General features: G+C 38.6%; 1 protein-coding gene across 4 annotated transcripts in view; it reads right to left on the bottom strand.

Moving 5' to 3' along the window:
• KIAA1328 (KIAA1328 ortholog) overlaps nt 1–12,769 on the bottom strand; it is a 177,309-nt gene that overhangs the window by 95,954 nt on the left and 68,586 nt on the right. For all 4 annotated transcript variants that reach the window (XM_067315469.1, XM_067315470.1, XM_067315471.1 and 1 more), the window contains one exon: nt 10,268–10,395. In XM_067315469.1, coding sequence (XP_067171570.1) covers nt 10,268–10,395 — 128 coding nt within the window. The remainder of the gene's footprint in view (nt 1–10,267; nt 10,396–12,769) is intronic.

Here is a 12,769-nt window from a genome sequence, read left to right as displayed (position 1 = left end):
TAAATAAGCATATTGTCACAATGTCAGTACTTTGGTTAAACCATTAGAACAGAATTAATGCTTAAAAACAGCTGATAAGAATGCATAGGTGTGTCTAGCTAGCAGCGGACTCCAGCGTTGTTCTTCTCGTGTTTTACTTACAGAAGTGCAGACTTCATTTCAGAGTATGTGATCCCTTTTATGTCTGATGAATAAACATGCCTGTGAAGTGAATCATAAAAAATGTGCATCTGCCCTGCGTCATATAGCATTGGTGGCTTTTCCTCAGGTTGAGTTCTTTTCTCCCTAACCCAGCACAGACAAAAAAAGCTCTCTTTATAATAATTAACTTATGCATGAAGAAGTCCCAGTCCAACTGAGCTCTCCTCACAGTATCTTAAACTCATAACTAGACCAACAATAGATCTTTACATTTACATAACATTTTACATTCACTGACCTTACATGCTCTAACAAACAGTGGGCATCATCTCCATTTTAAAGAGCAGGAAACAAAGGCAGAAAGCAATTAAATAACTTGATGGCAAGACAGTAACAGAACAGATTTAGATCCCAATTTATCAGCTTCCCAGCCTTCATCTACCTCGTAGACCACAGCAGCAGTCCCAGCAGCACACTTGTATGCAAAATTCTCATGGTCAGCACAAGTAATGAAAAATATTAATCAAAACCTCTCATGTCCCTTTAATGACATTCCCATGAATAAAATGAAAAACAAAAGCGTAAATATTTAAAGACCCTTCTGCACATGTGCCTGAACTCTCATTTCCTCAACTAAAAAGGATTTCCTTCACACGGACCACTGGCTTTGATTTTACCTGAAGCTTCAGAGTCCACACAAAGGGCTGAAGATAATCAACAGACATCAACTTTTTGCAACGACATCTAGAAAGTTTAACACAGTAAAACAAACACACACACACAAAGCCCACATACACACACAAACAGACACTAATTTCCCTGCATTAAGATTTAGAAAAAGTAGAAAATACATTTTCACAGCCAGAAACAGTACTGTATTCAAAATTTGCTTACATGCTTATCAGTTCAAGTGTGAATACTGAACTCATGCTGGCACTTCAGCCACAGGTTTATTTTCACCAGGTGCTATACATTGGTTTGAAAAAACCCAGAAGTTACCAGTCAGTCTGTCTGTACCTTCACATTGTGGTTGCACATGCTCCCAGGCACACAGAACAGGAGGATTTTTGCTTTAGCAGTGCTGGTTAAGATGCACAAGCAAGTCCTTCCCACCTATATGGCATGCATGCTGATATCTGATCAGTACTGTGCTTTCCAGACCCTCTCTTCCTCTTAACCTCAAAATCCCTAGGGACTCCAAGGAAGAGTATACACATTTAATACAAAAGTTGCAAATAAAGTAACTGTTTTGCCTCCTTCAAACCCATACCTAAATGGATGAAACTGCAGTAACAGTGGAGTGCTGTGCAAATGAAGGTTTATGGGATGAATGTACAGATCTCAAGAATAGAAATGGTCTCCAAAACTGTCACTTGAAATCCAGCAGAGTGAGCTCAGTTTTTCACAGGTTGCTCCACCTTTGCAGTCTCCCAAGTTCATCTAATGAGACAAGTTCTGCATTAAAATTTTCAGTCTTTTTTTGTAACCACGAACATAAGTGGTTTCGCACTGTAAATTAAAAATGAAAGCACACTTAATCCTACCTGTACTAAGCAGCTTCAGCCTAGATGCACATAGCTTAAAAATATATGTTAATTTCCTGATTCAAGAGATGTTCTCAATATGGCTGTGAGCAAAAGCTTCCGCTGAGGTTTAAGAGTGACATTAACCTGCAAGGGGTCCTGGGTCCTTGACCAAGCTAAAGTACTTTACTTCTTTGTGAAAAGTCTTACATCTGAAGTTTTAGGGCAGAGACATTCACCAGATGCATCGTAAACTGGCAGTCTTCAGCTAAATTAGTGTCTCTCTGACTCAACTCCAGTATAAGATGTACAGAAACCAAGAGGAATTTTCGAGATTAAACACTGGAAAACACTGAAACTTTGCTTGGCCTGCTCCAGATAACATGATTGCTGCTGCCTATGGAGAGGAGAACAGATAGGGAAAGACATAACCATGGAACCAAACCTATCTTTTACAGATTGGCTACAAGTGATTGTTTATTTCAAGGCAGAGACCAACCTCCAGGTAATCCAGACCTCAAAGACAGGTCTGATGACATCACTTAGTTTCTCCTACTTTCAATCTTGCAAAATAGCTCAGTCAGTCTGAAAAAACAGGTATCTGTGTTGTTAGCTTTGACTACACAAGTCTCAGATTATCAGCCTTCTTGCACAGACAAGGAAAACTCACACGTCCCTGTTTGTGATGATGGTAATATGAATCATCATTGGTACATGATGGTCCTGAATGTCTACATGGCCTGATTCTGCCTATGTGTCCCAAACTCTCAAAGCATAAAGGGTGAATTTCCAAAACGAAGAGAAACTCACATAATACCATAAATCTGAAAGTAGGAAGGAAATAGGCAGATGGGTGTTATCTTTGAGACATTTTCTGGCATCTGCTGTGAATTGTTACAAAAATGTTATTCAATGCTTTCCTTGAATCAGAGACAGGTAAGTAAGTTGCCCAAAGCCATAATCACATGCATCATGTATGCAATCTTGCAATAAACACTATAGGTATACACAGCCACACGACTTGTGCTGATGCCACCTCACCAGATATATTCTACTTAAATAGTAGGGAAATGAGTCAAGCTCTCTCAAGAACTTTGCCAACACCTGGAATTTGTCCTATGGGGGATAAACTCCCAGAGAGTCTAGAAGAGTCCAGAGGAGTCCTTATAAATCTAAGTGGCAAGCTGTGCATCAGAAAAAAATAAGTTTGAACTTTTTGCAGCTCTGAATGAAAAACTCAACTAAATCTTAGGGTATTCGGAACTAACTCAGAGATATTTCTGCAGGCAATCATCCTAGTACAGACAGATAACGAATTCCCACCTTCTTAGCTGAAGAAAATTACAGCCCTGACTTTCATGGAAAAAATCTTTCTGCCATACAAAAACCAACCAGCAGTGCCCTGAACAGAAAATCACCTGGACTTTGTGAAATAAAGACATTTCTAATTAAGCAACCTGATCAACACAAAAACATGCGCTTTGCAGGCAAAAGATGGTAACCACTTTCTCTTTCAATACAATAATCACTAATGTCAAAACCACTATCTGGGATTTAAACTTTTGAATAAAATTATTCAGATTATGAAGTCCTACATGACACTACAGCCTCCATTCCTTTCAACAACAAGAAATAGCTACTTTAATCATTTGCACTTTAAAAAAATAAGGGCCTAATTTTTGGACTATGGCTACCAGTCCAGAAGTATTTTCACTTCTCATCAAAACAGGTTTTCAGAGGACGATCTCCTGAAAAAAGATGGGGAAGAGAGAACATACAATAGAATCATAGAATAATTCAGGTTGGAAAGGAACTCTGGTCATCAGGTCCGAACACCCACCCAAAGCAAGGTCATCTTCAAAGTTACATTAGGTTACTCAAAGTCTTGTTCAGCTGAGCTTTTAAAGTCTCCAAGGTGCTGGTTTTGAGCCGGGAATTCAGGAACAATCTTGATCACATCATGCTGGACCTGCCATGCTTAGAGAAGTTTAAGAAATCTCTTACCAGAAGCTAGTGAATCAAGCTGGTTGGAAGTACATGAGAAATTGATTTTCAAGAGTCTCAGATAAATTTCAAAAAATAAAAATAAAGCCAAAAATAGCAGAACCAAAGGGCATATGCACAGCCCAAATGGCCTACTGAAAATGCCAGCACACTGTTAGGGAACCCAGGATGTTTCGTTCCCAGCAATAAAGCAAGCAGATAGCTAACTCCGGAAAGCAAAGCACAGAAGTTTGCTTAAGTCCTATAGCATATTATGAAATCTTTGACTGCATGAAGTACAGTACTGTGAAGCCTTACATCCACTGAAGAAGCCTTGCTTGCACTTCAAACAGGGATTGTATATCATTAAAATATTGATATTAGAGAGTGCTGGTGAATATGGTCACAAAGCGCTCTCCCAAGAACCACTATACGGGTTACACTGAACAAACTGCATCATCTGATTTAAGAGTTTGTAAAGTGGTCCTCAAGGACAGGAGGTCTTCAAGGACAGGTGGTCATCTACTAGGAAATTCTCAAACTCATCAGAATACAGACCTGATGTTATTACTCTTGTCAAATGCTATCGCAGTCTGAGGCCAGGAGTATGTTTTGCTGGAAAAGACAGCATTGTCTTCTTTCCAGATTTATTCCCCAACAGAAAAATCCACAGCATATACGAGTGTCCACCTATGGAAAAGCTCCCCACAGCAGGGACAGTTTTTAAAGCCAAGCAGATGAAACAAAGAAGAAATCTTCAAAGAAAATTAAAAAAAAAAAAATCAAAAGATCCTAAAGACACTAGAGACAAAGTTGATTAAAGACAATAGAACAATAGCAAAGAGACAGTGAACCGGCACACATCTCAGTTAAGCAGTGGACTGCTCAGACCTCACTTAAGCAGTGAGCAGAGCGAAGTGCTTATCATCACTAATACAGCATCTTTCACAGCATGCAAGTAGACAGGGCTTTTAGGCAAGTCCAACAGTCCTACTGTGGCAAGCATTTCCAGGGGATTGAGTGCAGATGGACCTACATTGTGAATGTTAGCAATATGCAGATATTTTAATACTAATGTTTCCTTTTAGTTTAAATATTTGTATCTATCCACATTCTGTTTGGTGGGTTTTTTTTGTTTTTTGTTTTTTTTTTTTTTTAAAGAAAACACAGGTAAATCAACTACTTTAACCTAGAGATGAAAAGAAAAGGCACAATTTTTTCTTCCTTGTACCAAGCTAATCTACGCCACACCACCTTAAGTTTGAAATTTCATTGCTAACCACTTTGAACACAGAGAAAAAGGTTCCCAAAACCTTACATTCTCAGCAGAAGACAGAAAGAATGAGGACAAAAAACATTATCTCCCTTTTACAGATAAGAGAGGCACAGAGAGAGATCAGTGGATTTGCTGAAAGTAGCACAGGTAAGGCAAGGCTATTCCCAATATTTACTCATGCTAAACCTTCGTCTCTGTCTGGCCTCCTAAAATTATACCAATACCTTTGGGTCCACAGTCAAATTAGTTCTTTATTTATTATGCCAATTCTCAAGTATCTTTCAGACAGGCTCATCCATTGTTCCAGTACAGCTGGGTAAACAGACAAAGTAAATTCAGTCATGCAAGTTTACCTTATAACATTCAAAACCCTTTGCATATGTGGGATTTTTTTTTCTTTAAATAAGTGAAGAATGTGTTTAAAGGTGACCTGTGTAGAAAAAAAGAAGTTTGGAAAAAAGCAGAAAGGGTGGGTTTCTGCTGACTGATTTTTTTCAATATCCTTTTCAAAGGAAAAATTCAAATAACCAATATTTGAAGCTTTGGTATGTAATCGCCCTTATTAAAGCAAAAAATGACAATGATACAGACAAGAATTTTAGTCACTGACATGAAAAGAAAGAGACTTCCTAGTCCTTTCAAGAAACAGTTTCCTCTGGATTTCATTGCGAAATGACACCACAATTGTATCAATAGTGCTGAAGACGAACCAGTGACTTAAAAGAAACAGTAATATGAAAAAAAAGTTTACAAAATTTAACCTCCCCCCCAAAAGTTAATCTTCTTAAGATTTTACAGTCTTCCCAAAGCAGAACATGTCTTACAATATGCTTGCACAGTGCTTAGTACACAACAATATCTCTTTCCTGATGACGGCCTCTGGCACTACTGGAATATAAACACTGAACAACAAGAGAAATATGGCATAATACACAAAAAAAAGGAGGGAGGAGATACCCCACTGAAAATAAGAAATTCTTGATATTCCTTTCTGTCTCAAATTCTACCCACATCTATTCCATTTCTACATACAGAAACCTTAACAGACATACAGAACAATCTGTGCAAGCCAAGGGAATTAACAGATGTGCTGATAATCTTATACAAATAAGAAATAAAAGCTGCCAGCTGTACTTGTAAATTCAAAGATTAGCATGAATAGGCAAGGTTGAGACTACAGGTACTACCCTTCTTTTAAAAGAAAGTAGCTCAGAACTTCAATCCTGTAGAAAACCTCAGCCTCCTGTCCAAATCTTGGGATTCAAGTCCTACCCTAAGCTGCAGAACATCTACACGCTTTCAACAGCCAGAGACGTGCCAAAGTAAACTGGATTCTTGCCAGCGTTTGAGATGGCAGTGAAGCAGGGACTGTATAACTAGGTCAGACCTGATTACCTAAAACAAGGGCAATTTTCTTTACACCTCTGTGTAAAGCTTCTGAAAATGGCAAAGATTGAATGTTTGGGAGCCGCAGAAAGAACATCCAAAAATCATATTTGATAGAAGAGATTTAACTACATTTTAATATGGATGGTATTTTCAATTAATATCAGGGCAGAAACCTATTGTTCAGTAGAGCTCTTCACTTCCTTTACACAAGAGCTATCTCTTTGAATCTGTCTGAGTCAACTTTAGTGACCACTTTAATATTCACTTTACAATTAATGCTTCTTTTTATGGGTTGGTAGAAGGTAAACCAATTTCAGTTCAGCTTCTAGGTATTGAATTTATTATAAAAAGTTATGTACTTAAAACTCCTATAATGAAACCAGAGGCATCATGAGATATTAACCTAGAGTTAATGCTGAGAAGGCCAGTTTGAATAATTCAGTTCATGTCACCTTAAGTATCTTTTCAAATGGAATTAACTTTATCTCACACACACAAAAAAAAAAGGAAGCTCCATGTTCCTGTTACTGATTATTGGCTCCACAAGAGTTCTGTCTTAAATCATCTCACCACCATTTTCCCAGCAATTTTATTTCACTACTACCAGAAAGTATGTTTCTTTAAATTTTGAGGGCAGACTTTTGTTATAAAGGAGCAATATTAGGTAAGAGAAAAACGTGATTTCAGAATTAGTGTTCCCTATCTATGTTGCTAAAACAGACAAAAATAATAAGTTAACACCAAAGTAGCTGCATTAGTTCAATACGGCTAAGGACCAGGCTGGTATTTCAGCCACACGTGCACAGCTACAGTCATTTTACTCCCATATACCTCCATCTCTTCTTGCAACAGGGCAATAAAAGTTTGGTAACACTTCAGTTCTCTTGACCTGTTACTTGCCTCATTCTAACACTAAAACCCAGCTTTTAAACGCCAAAAGGAAATGCTTTCAAATACCCGTTCAAGCCCGGGAAGTGGCAGTCTAATGGTCAGCATTATTCTACAGTAAGAAAGAGCGAGCCAGACAGGTAAAGAGAGAGTTATGCTAAGGTAGAAGTGCAGCACTGAAAATGAATCAAAACAAACAGGTGGAACAAATGGGAAAATGAACAGAAACAAGAAAGAACAGTTCATAACAAGCAGAACAAAGAGATACTTCAGTACAGAGTATAACTGTGCAGTCCTGTGCATATCTGCAAGACATAGGAAAACCAGAAAGGCATCTTATACTGAAGCACAGGTGGCCCAGTAACATCAGCATCCATCTGAAATAGGAAAGGCTAACTACCTCTCCTAGACAGCTCAGAGAAGTGAAAACTAAGTAGCAAGCCAGTATCTACTGATTTAAAGCCAAATGTACCCAGGATTTCCTTTAGCCCAGTCAAAATAAACAATAGGGGAAAAGATTCTCAATGTTCAAGGATTCAAACAAAACTCAGGAAGACTTCCTTCAGCCTCATCTTTAAACCAGTTTCACTAAGGCAGCTTTTTTCAGACTCCAGCTGCATGGGTGGACGAAGGGAGAAAGCAAGCAAAAGCTTCAGCAGCTCAGGGAGAGCCAGGGTGAGCAGCACTCAGAGCAGGAGGAAAGGGTTTTGGTTTTCCCCTTCCCAATCCTTACCTCCTAAGATCCTCCCCTGCTGTGCTCCCAGTGACATTCCCCAATGATGTGCTTACACCAGGATGCACGTCCTTTTCCTGTCTTAGACAATGCTCAAACAGAACAAAAAGACCAACCACGATGCTAAGAGTTCACAGTTCAAGTATTAAGACAAGAGACAAAAGACAGCAACAAAAGAAATGTGTAAAAATAACACTGTAGTCCAACAACAAGCAGCCCAGTGTCCTGCTTTGTTTTTTGATAGCTATCATGTGAAAGAGCATGTTAGGGAAAGAATTGAAGCAATAAGGCAGTCCAGCAAATTTTTCCTGTGTCTGAGCCATAAGAAGCAGCACAGCGTGAAGGATTTGTTTGGAAGAAAAAAAAAAAGGAACAATTTATAAAGCCAAACACACACAAAATATAAGCAGCACCACATCCATTAGGACTGCACAGAAAGAGAAAATTGAAGAGGAAAGCTAGTTCTTCTAAAGGAAGTCAGAAATATCCTTACATGTTATGAAAAAGACCAGTTGAAATGTGCTTTGACAGTTTTTATCTATGCCTACAGAGCTTTGCACAGGTTAAGAGTGCTAAGGTGATTTCAGACCTGCTGGGCTGGAGCTGTAGACTAGGTAACTATAAACAAAATGTCAAGACAAGCCTGGACATAACATTTGAATTTGCATCTGTGGACAAAAGTTCCTGCAAGTATAGAGGGAAGAAATAACAGAATCAAACACAAGCTTGATAGAATCTTGCAAATGGAGAAGCCAGAAAAGTTCAAAACACTCCCTGTATATACACTGCTTAGAGTGATTAGGAAGACAGAAGAACAAGAAGAGATGAACATGGACTGCTGTACTGTCAGATGATGACTTGACAGTTAATGGCCCAAAGGTCTACTTTGTCTACTTGTATACTTTTTGGCACTGCAGATGTGATGGAAGACTGGATACCTTTATACCAGTAGCTAACCTGGAACAAGATACACATAGACTAAAGATGAAAGGTTTCAAGCCTAGCTCAACCTAAGAGAAGTAATGGCATCATCCCAAACCCAGCTACCACAGTGCTGTTGGCTTAAATGGATTCCTCAGGACCGGTTTCCATCATGATCCCCCAGCCAGTTGCAGATCACAGGCAAGAAGCCTAGCATCATCCATTCTCAGAGAAAAAGGTTCTTATCCTAAGAGATTAACACCATCACAAAATGGTTGTCTGAGAAATGTACAAAAGAATGAAAGTAAAATGTGTATAGGTGAGCTGTTTATCAAGTTTTTAGCAATATCCAGCAAAATATCTTAGCAGAAAAAAAACCCCAAACATACATTAGCAGGATAAAAAAAATTCTGCTGAAAATGAAATTAGAAGTATTGCTACCTGTATCCTGAACAGAATTAAAAACACACCGCTCTTTTCACAGACTAAGCAGGTTCTGTCTATGCAATTTAGTTAGCAGGGAACCACTGAGAGGCAAAAAATCAGGCCATCTTCTGGAAACCTTGTGCTGATGACTTCACTTCTAGCTGTATTATAAGCCTTTAAGATTCTTCTAGCAATAGATTGAGAGCTCAATGTATATAAAAGGCACAGTCTTAGACAAGATTGATTCTGAATGGAGATCAGCACATAGAAGCAAGGGAAAGGGAATAGCAGGTAAGAATAACATTAGGTAGGGTACTTGCATAAATTGCCTTGTTTTTCAGGGTATAATTAGCTATCAACAGGGATGCAAATGAAGTGCCTAGTTCTCAGAAGAAATCTCATGCAACCACGCTTTTAAGTCTTTGAGCACATACAACTGAGAACCATTTTACCACTTAATTTAACACATTGTATCCCTAGTCTACATTTTCTGGTTTTTAACTGCATATACGATTTTGGGTCTTATATGAACAGCTCAAATCAGATGGACTGCCTTACAAACTTCATAAAGTTCATATTGATGAAATGCATTACCTGTAATCTCCTTTTCAACCATGAAAACCACAGTGAAAATTTTAAAAGCTTTATCTAAGTGACAGCAATTATTTTGTTTTTTAATAAAACAGAAGCAAAGAAAATAGAACATCTTATCTTTTTCTTTAGCAAAGAAATGGGTTCCTATGGTTCCTACTGCACTACAACATGGTCAATTAATTTCACCCATTTTATTGATCCAAAACTTGCCTCTAATAGACTCTTGCTTCCTTGCAATCCACGTATTAAGGAAAGGAGTCATGGGAAGCCAATCACAAAGAGTTTACAATCTTGTATAATACAAGACGATGCACTGCAGTTATAGCTCTAGAAAAAAAATGAAAAGATGTTTCAAAGATACCATTAAAACGGAGATGAGAGAAAAGAGCTTACCTTCTGCTCCTTCTCCTTGGCAGCACTGAGTTCAGAGAGGGAGAGTGATAGTTTTTCTTGCTGCTCAGCTAGGTACTTCTGATAAAGGCTCAAAAGTTCCTGGCATTCTCTGTACTGTTGCTGCAGAGGTGAGACATCAGAAGTTAAGGGAAAAGTACTCTTTAGTGAATAGTTACAGTCAAACATATACCAACTTATTCTATGTAAATCTGATTTGCACGCGTAACAGTTCAATTTAAAAACAGATACTGTGTGTTTGAGTACTGCCTAATGATGATAAATCTGCCTGGAGACGAATGTTCAAGTACAGCCTTCTTTCTACTCAAAGTGGAAAAAGAAGAATTGCACCAAATTCTTTTATCATTGGAAAAGGGATGGCTGCAGGAGGCAGGTGATGACATTGTTTCAGTTGGTACAATTACAACCCTCTGATTTGTATTCAACAAAGACAGACGCTACCAACGTTTATTTATAAATAAATAAATAGCCAGCCAAGTAAGTAAATTTTTAAGCACAATCCAATTTTTTTGGATTCAAAAGCCCACATACCCAAATCCAATCCCTTTGCTTGAGTACCAGCGGCTCAAAAACCACAGCCACAGATGCAGCGCTACGGGCCTTTTAGAGACCAGAAATGATTTTTGGACAGTAATCTGGAGAAGCAGCAACTGCGGTGTTTGCAAGGATATTAGCAAGCAACAGTGTCCTGCCTTGCTCGCAGCATTGAAATTCCAACAGGAGATAAATCTGCTCTTCACCTGTCATTGTGTAATTCCCTCCCTTGCTCATGTAGCATGGTAAACCATTTATGCTCCCCCTTCATCCCCCCTCACTTTTAATTATGCATGCAGATGGGATAAGGGCTCGCTGTCCAAAGAGATTACTCTGAATAAATACTTTAATAACAAGTCACCACAATTAAGGTAGGGAACAAAAACTTCTTCAATCTATAAAATGGTGTTGAGTTACAGATTTCCTTAACATTTTTATGATCTAATCATTGCTTCTGGGCAAATTCATGTTGCAATCATTTTTGCCAATCACGGCTGCATAAATAACTCACTGCTTTGTTATTCCCTGTTATGACCCTGGCTTTTTTCTTTCTTTTTTTTCTTTCTTTCTTCTTCTGTTGGGGGATGGAGGGGACTTGCTGGGTTTGGGGTGGGTTTTTTTTTTTTTTTTTTGCTTTGTTTAAATAAAAAGCTAAACAGAGGGTGAGCAAAACATTTTAGGAAGGAAAGAATAGGAGGTTATTAAACCCCAATGTTGTATTAGCCAGGAGAGCTCCTGGAATACCTTTGCTCAGCACCTGGAAAAATGGGAGGATACAAAAAATGGTCTAAACAAGCTAATTGCTTTCCAGAGTCACACTGCCTGAAGCCTGAGCTGTTTTACATTTCACTTCATTTCGTCACAGAGCACCAAAAGGCTGAAGTGATTTGTGGTGGTCTCAGGAGTCTCTGCCAGATATGATGTATATAAAAGGAATTTTTTATTCCAGCTGTAACCATAGGCAGTAATGTTTATAGTAGGTGAACATATTAGCCTGGACGCAGGGCATGAATTTTACTCTAGAAAAAGCCAGTTCATTTATACAGCCTAAGAGTTAAATGTCGGTATTTGAAGACAAATTATAGGGAAATTCATTTAAACCCCTGTTATGTGGCAGAATATAAAAACAGACAGTCCTATCTTTATCAATTTTTACAGCCCTCTTAATTCACTTTGCTTTCAGTAACCCCTTCCCCACAAAAAACAGATTTCGCCCTCCTCTCCCTCCAGCTAGCACACTTGCTGGCACACAGAATGAGCACCCTGCGTGGCCTTGGCGTGCCCAAGCGATGGCCATGCACCTACCCTCCTTCTTGCTAGTGTTAAGACGAGCCCTGCTTGAAAGCTAGGCGAGATTGCCCTCATTCCCAGCTTAACATGCAAGTGTACAATAAAAGAGATGCCCAAATTGCATTTTACAGACTGCAGAGCACTTGCTGTGTACATGCTGCTGCCACCTCTTACTTGCAGCAGTCAAATTTATTTACAATACAGCTTACAACACGACATGGGACAGTAGCACTAGGAAAGCACATAGACAATCAGCATTGCTTAAGGGATAGTTATGCGATCACAAGTGGGAAAGGCAAAAGTTAACATGAGCATGAATGGCAGCTGAGATGTCCCCGAAATTCTTTGTTAGGATATGGTCAGCACTATAACTGTGGTTAAAACTTCTTCTGTTAGAAGATTAAAAACCTTGTTCATTCACACAATCAAAATGGTTCACTATACATTAGGCACCGTATTGTTACAGCCACCATAGTCTAAGAATAAGCAAAGCAAGGCTTTGGACTAAGTAACTAAACACGATGCTTCAAAGAGGGGAAAAAAACGTTCATTTTTTTGAAGGAACATGTAGCATAGTTCTAACTATGATAATTCTTTATAATATGCTTGGTACATTTACTGCAGCATACTCTAAGAAATAAGCTTTAATATCAGATCTTA

Source organism: Apteryx mantelli, chromosome Z, assembly GCF_036417845.1.
Source record: "Apteryx mantelli isolate bAptMan1 chromosome Z, bAptMan1.hap1, whole genome shotgun sequence".
Classification (NCBI taxonomy): domain Eukaryota; kingdom Metazoa; phylum Chordata; class Aves; order Apterygiformes; family Apterygidae; genus Apteryx; species Apteryx mantelli.
This window is presented reverse-complemented; position numbering and strand designations above follow the sequence as displayed.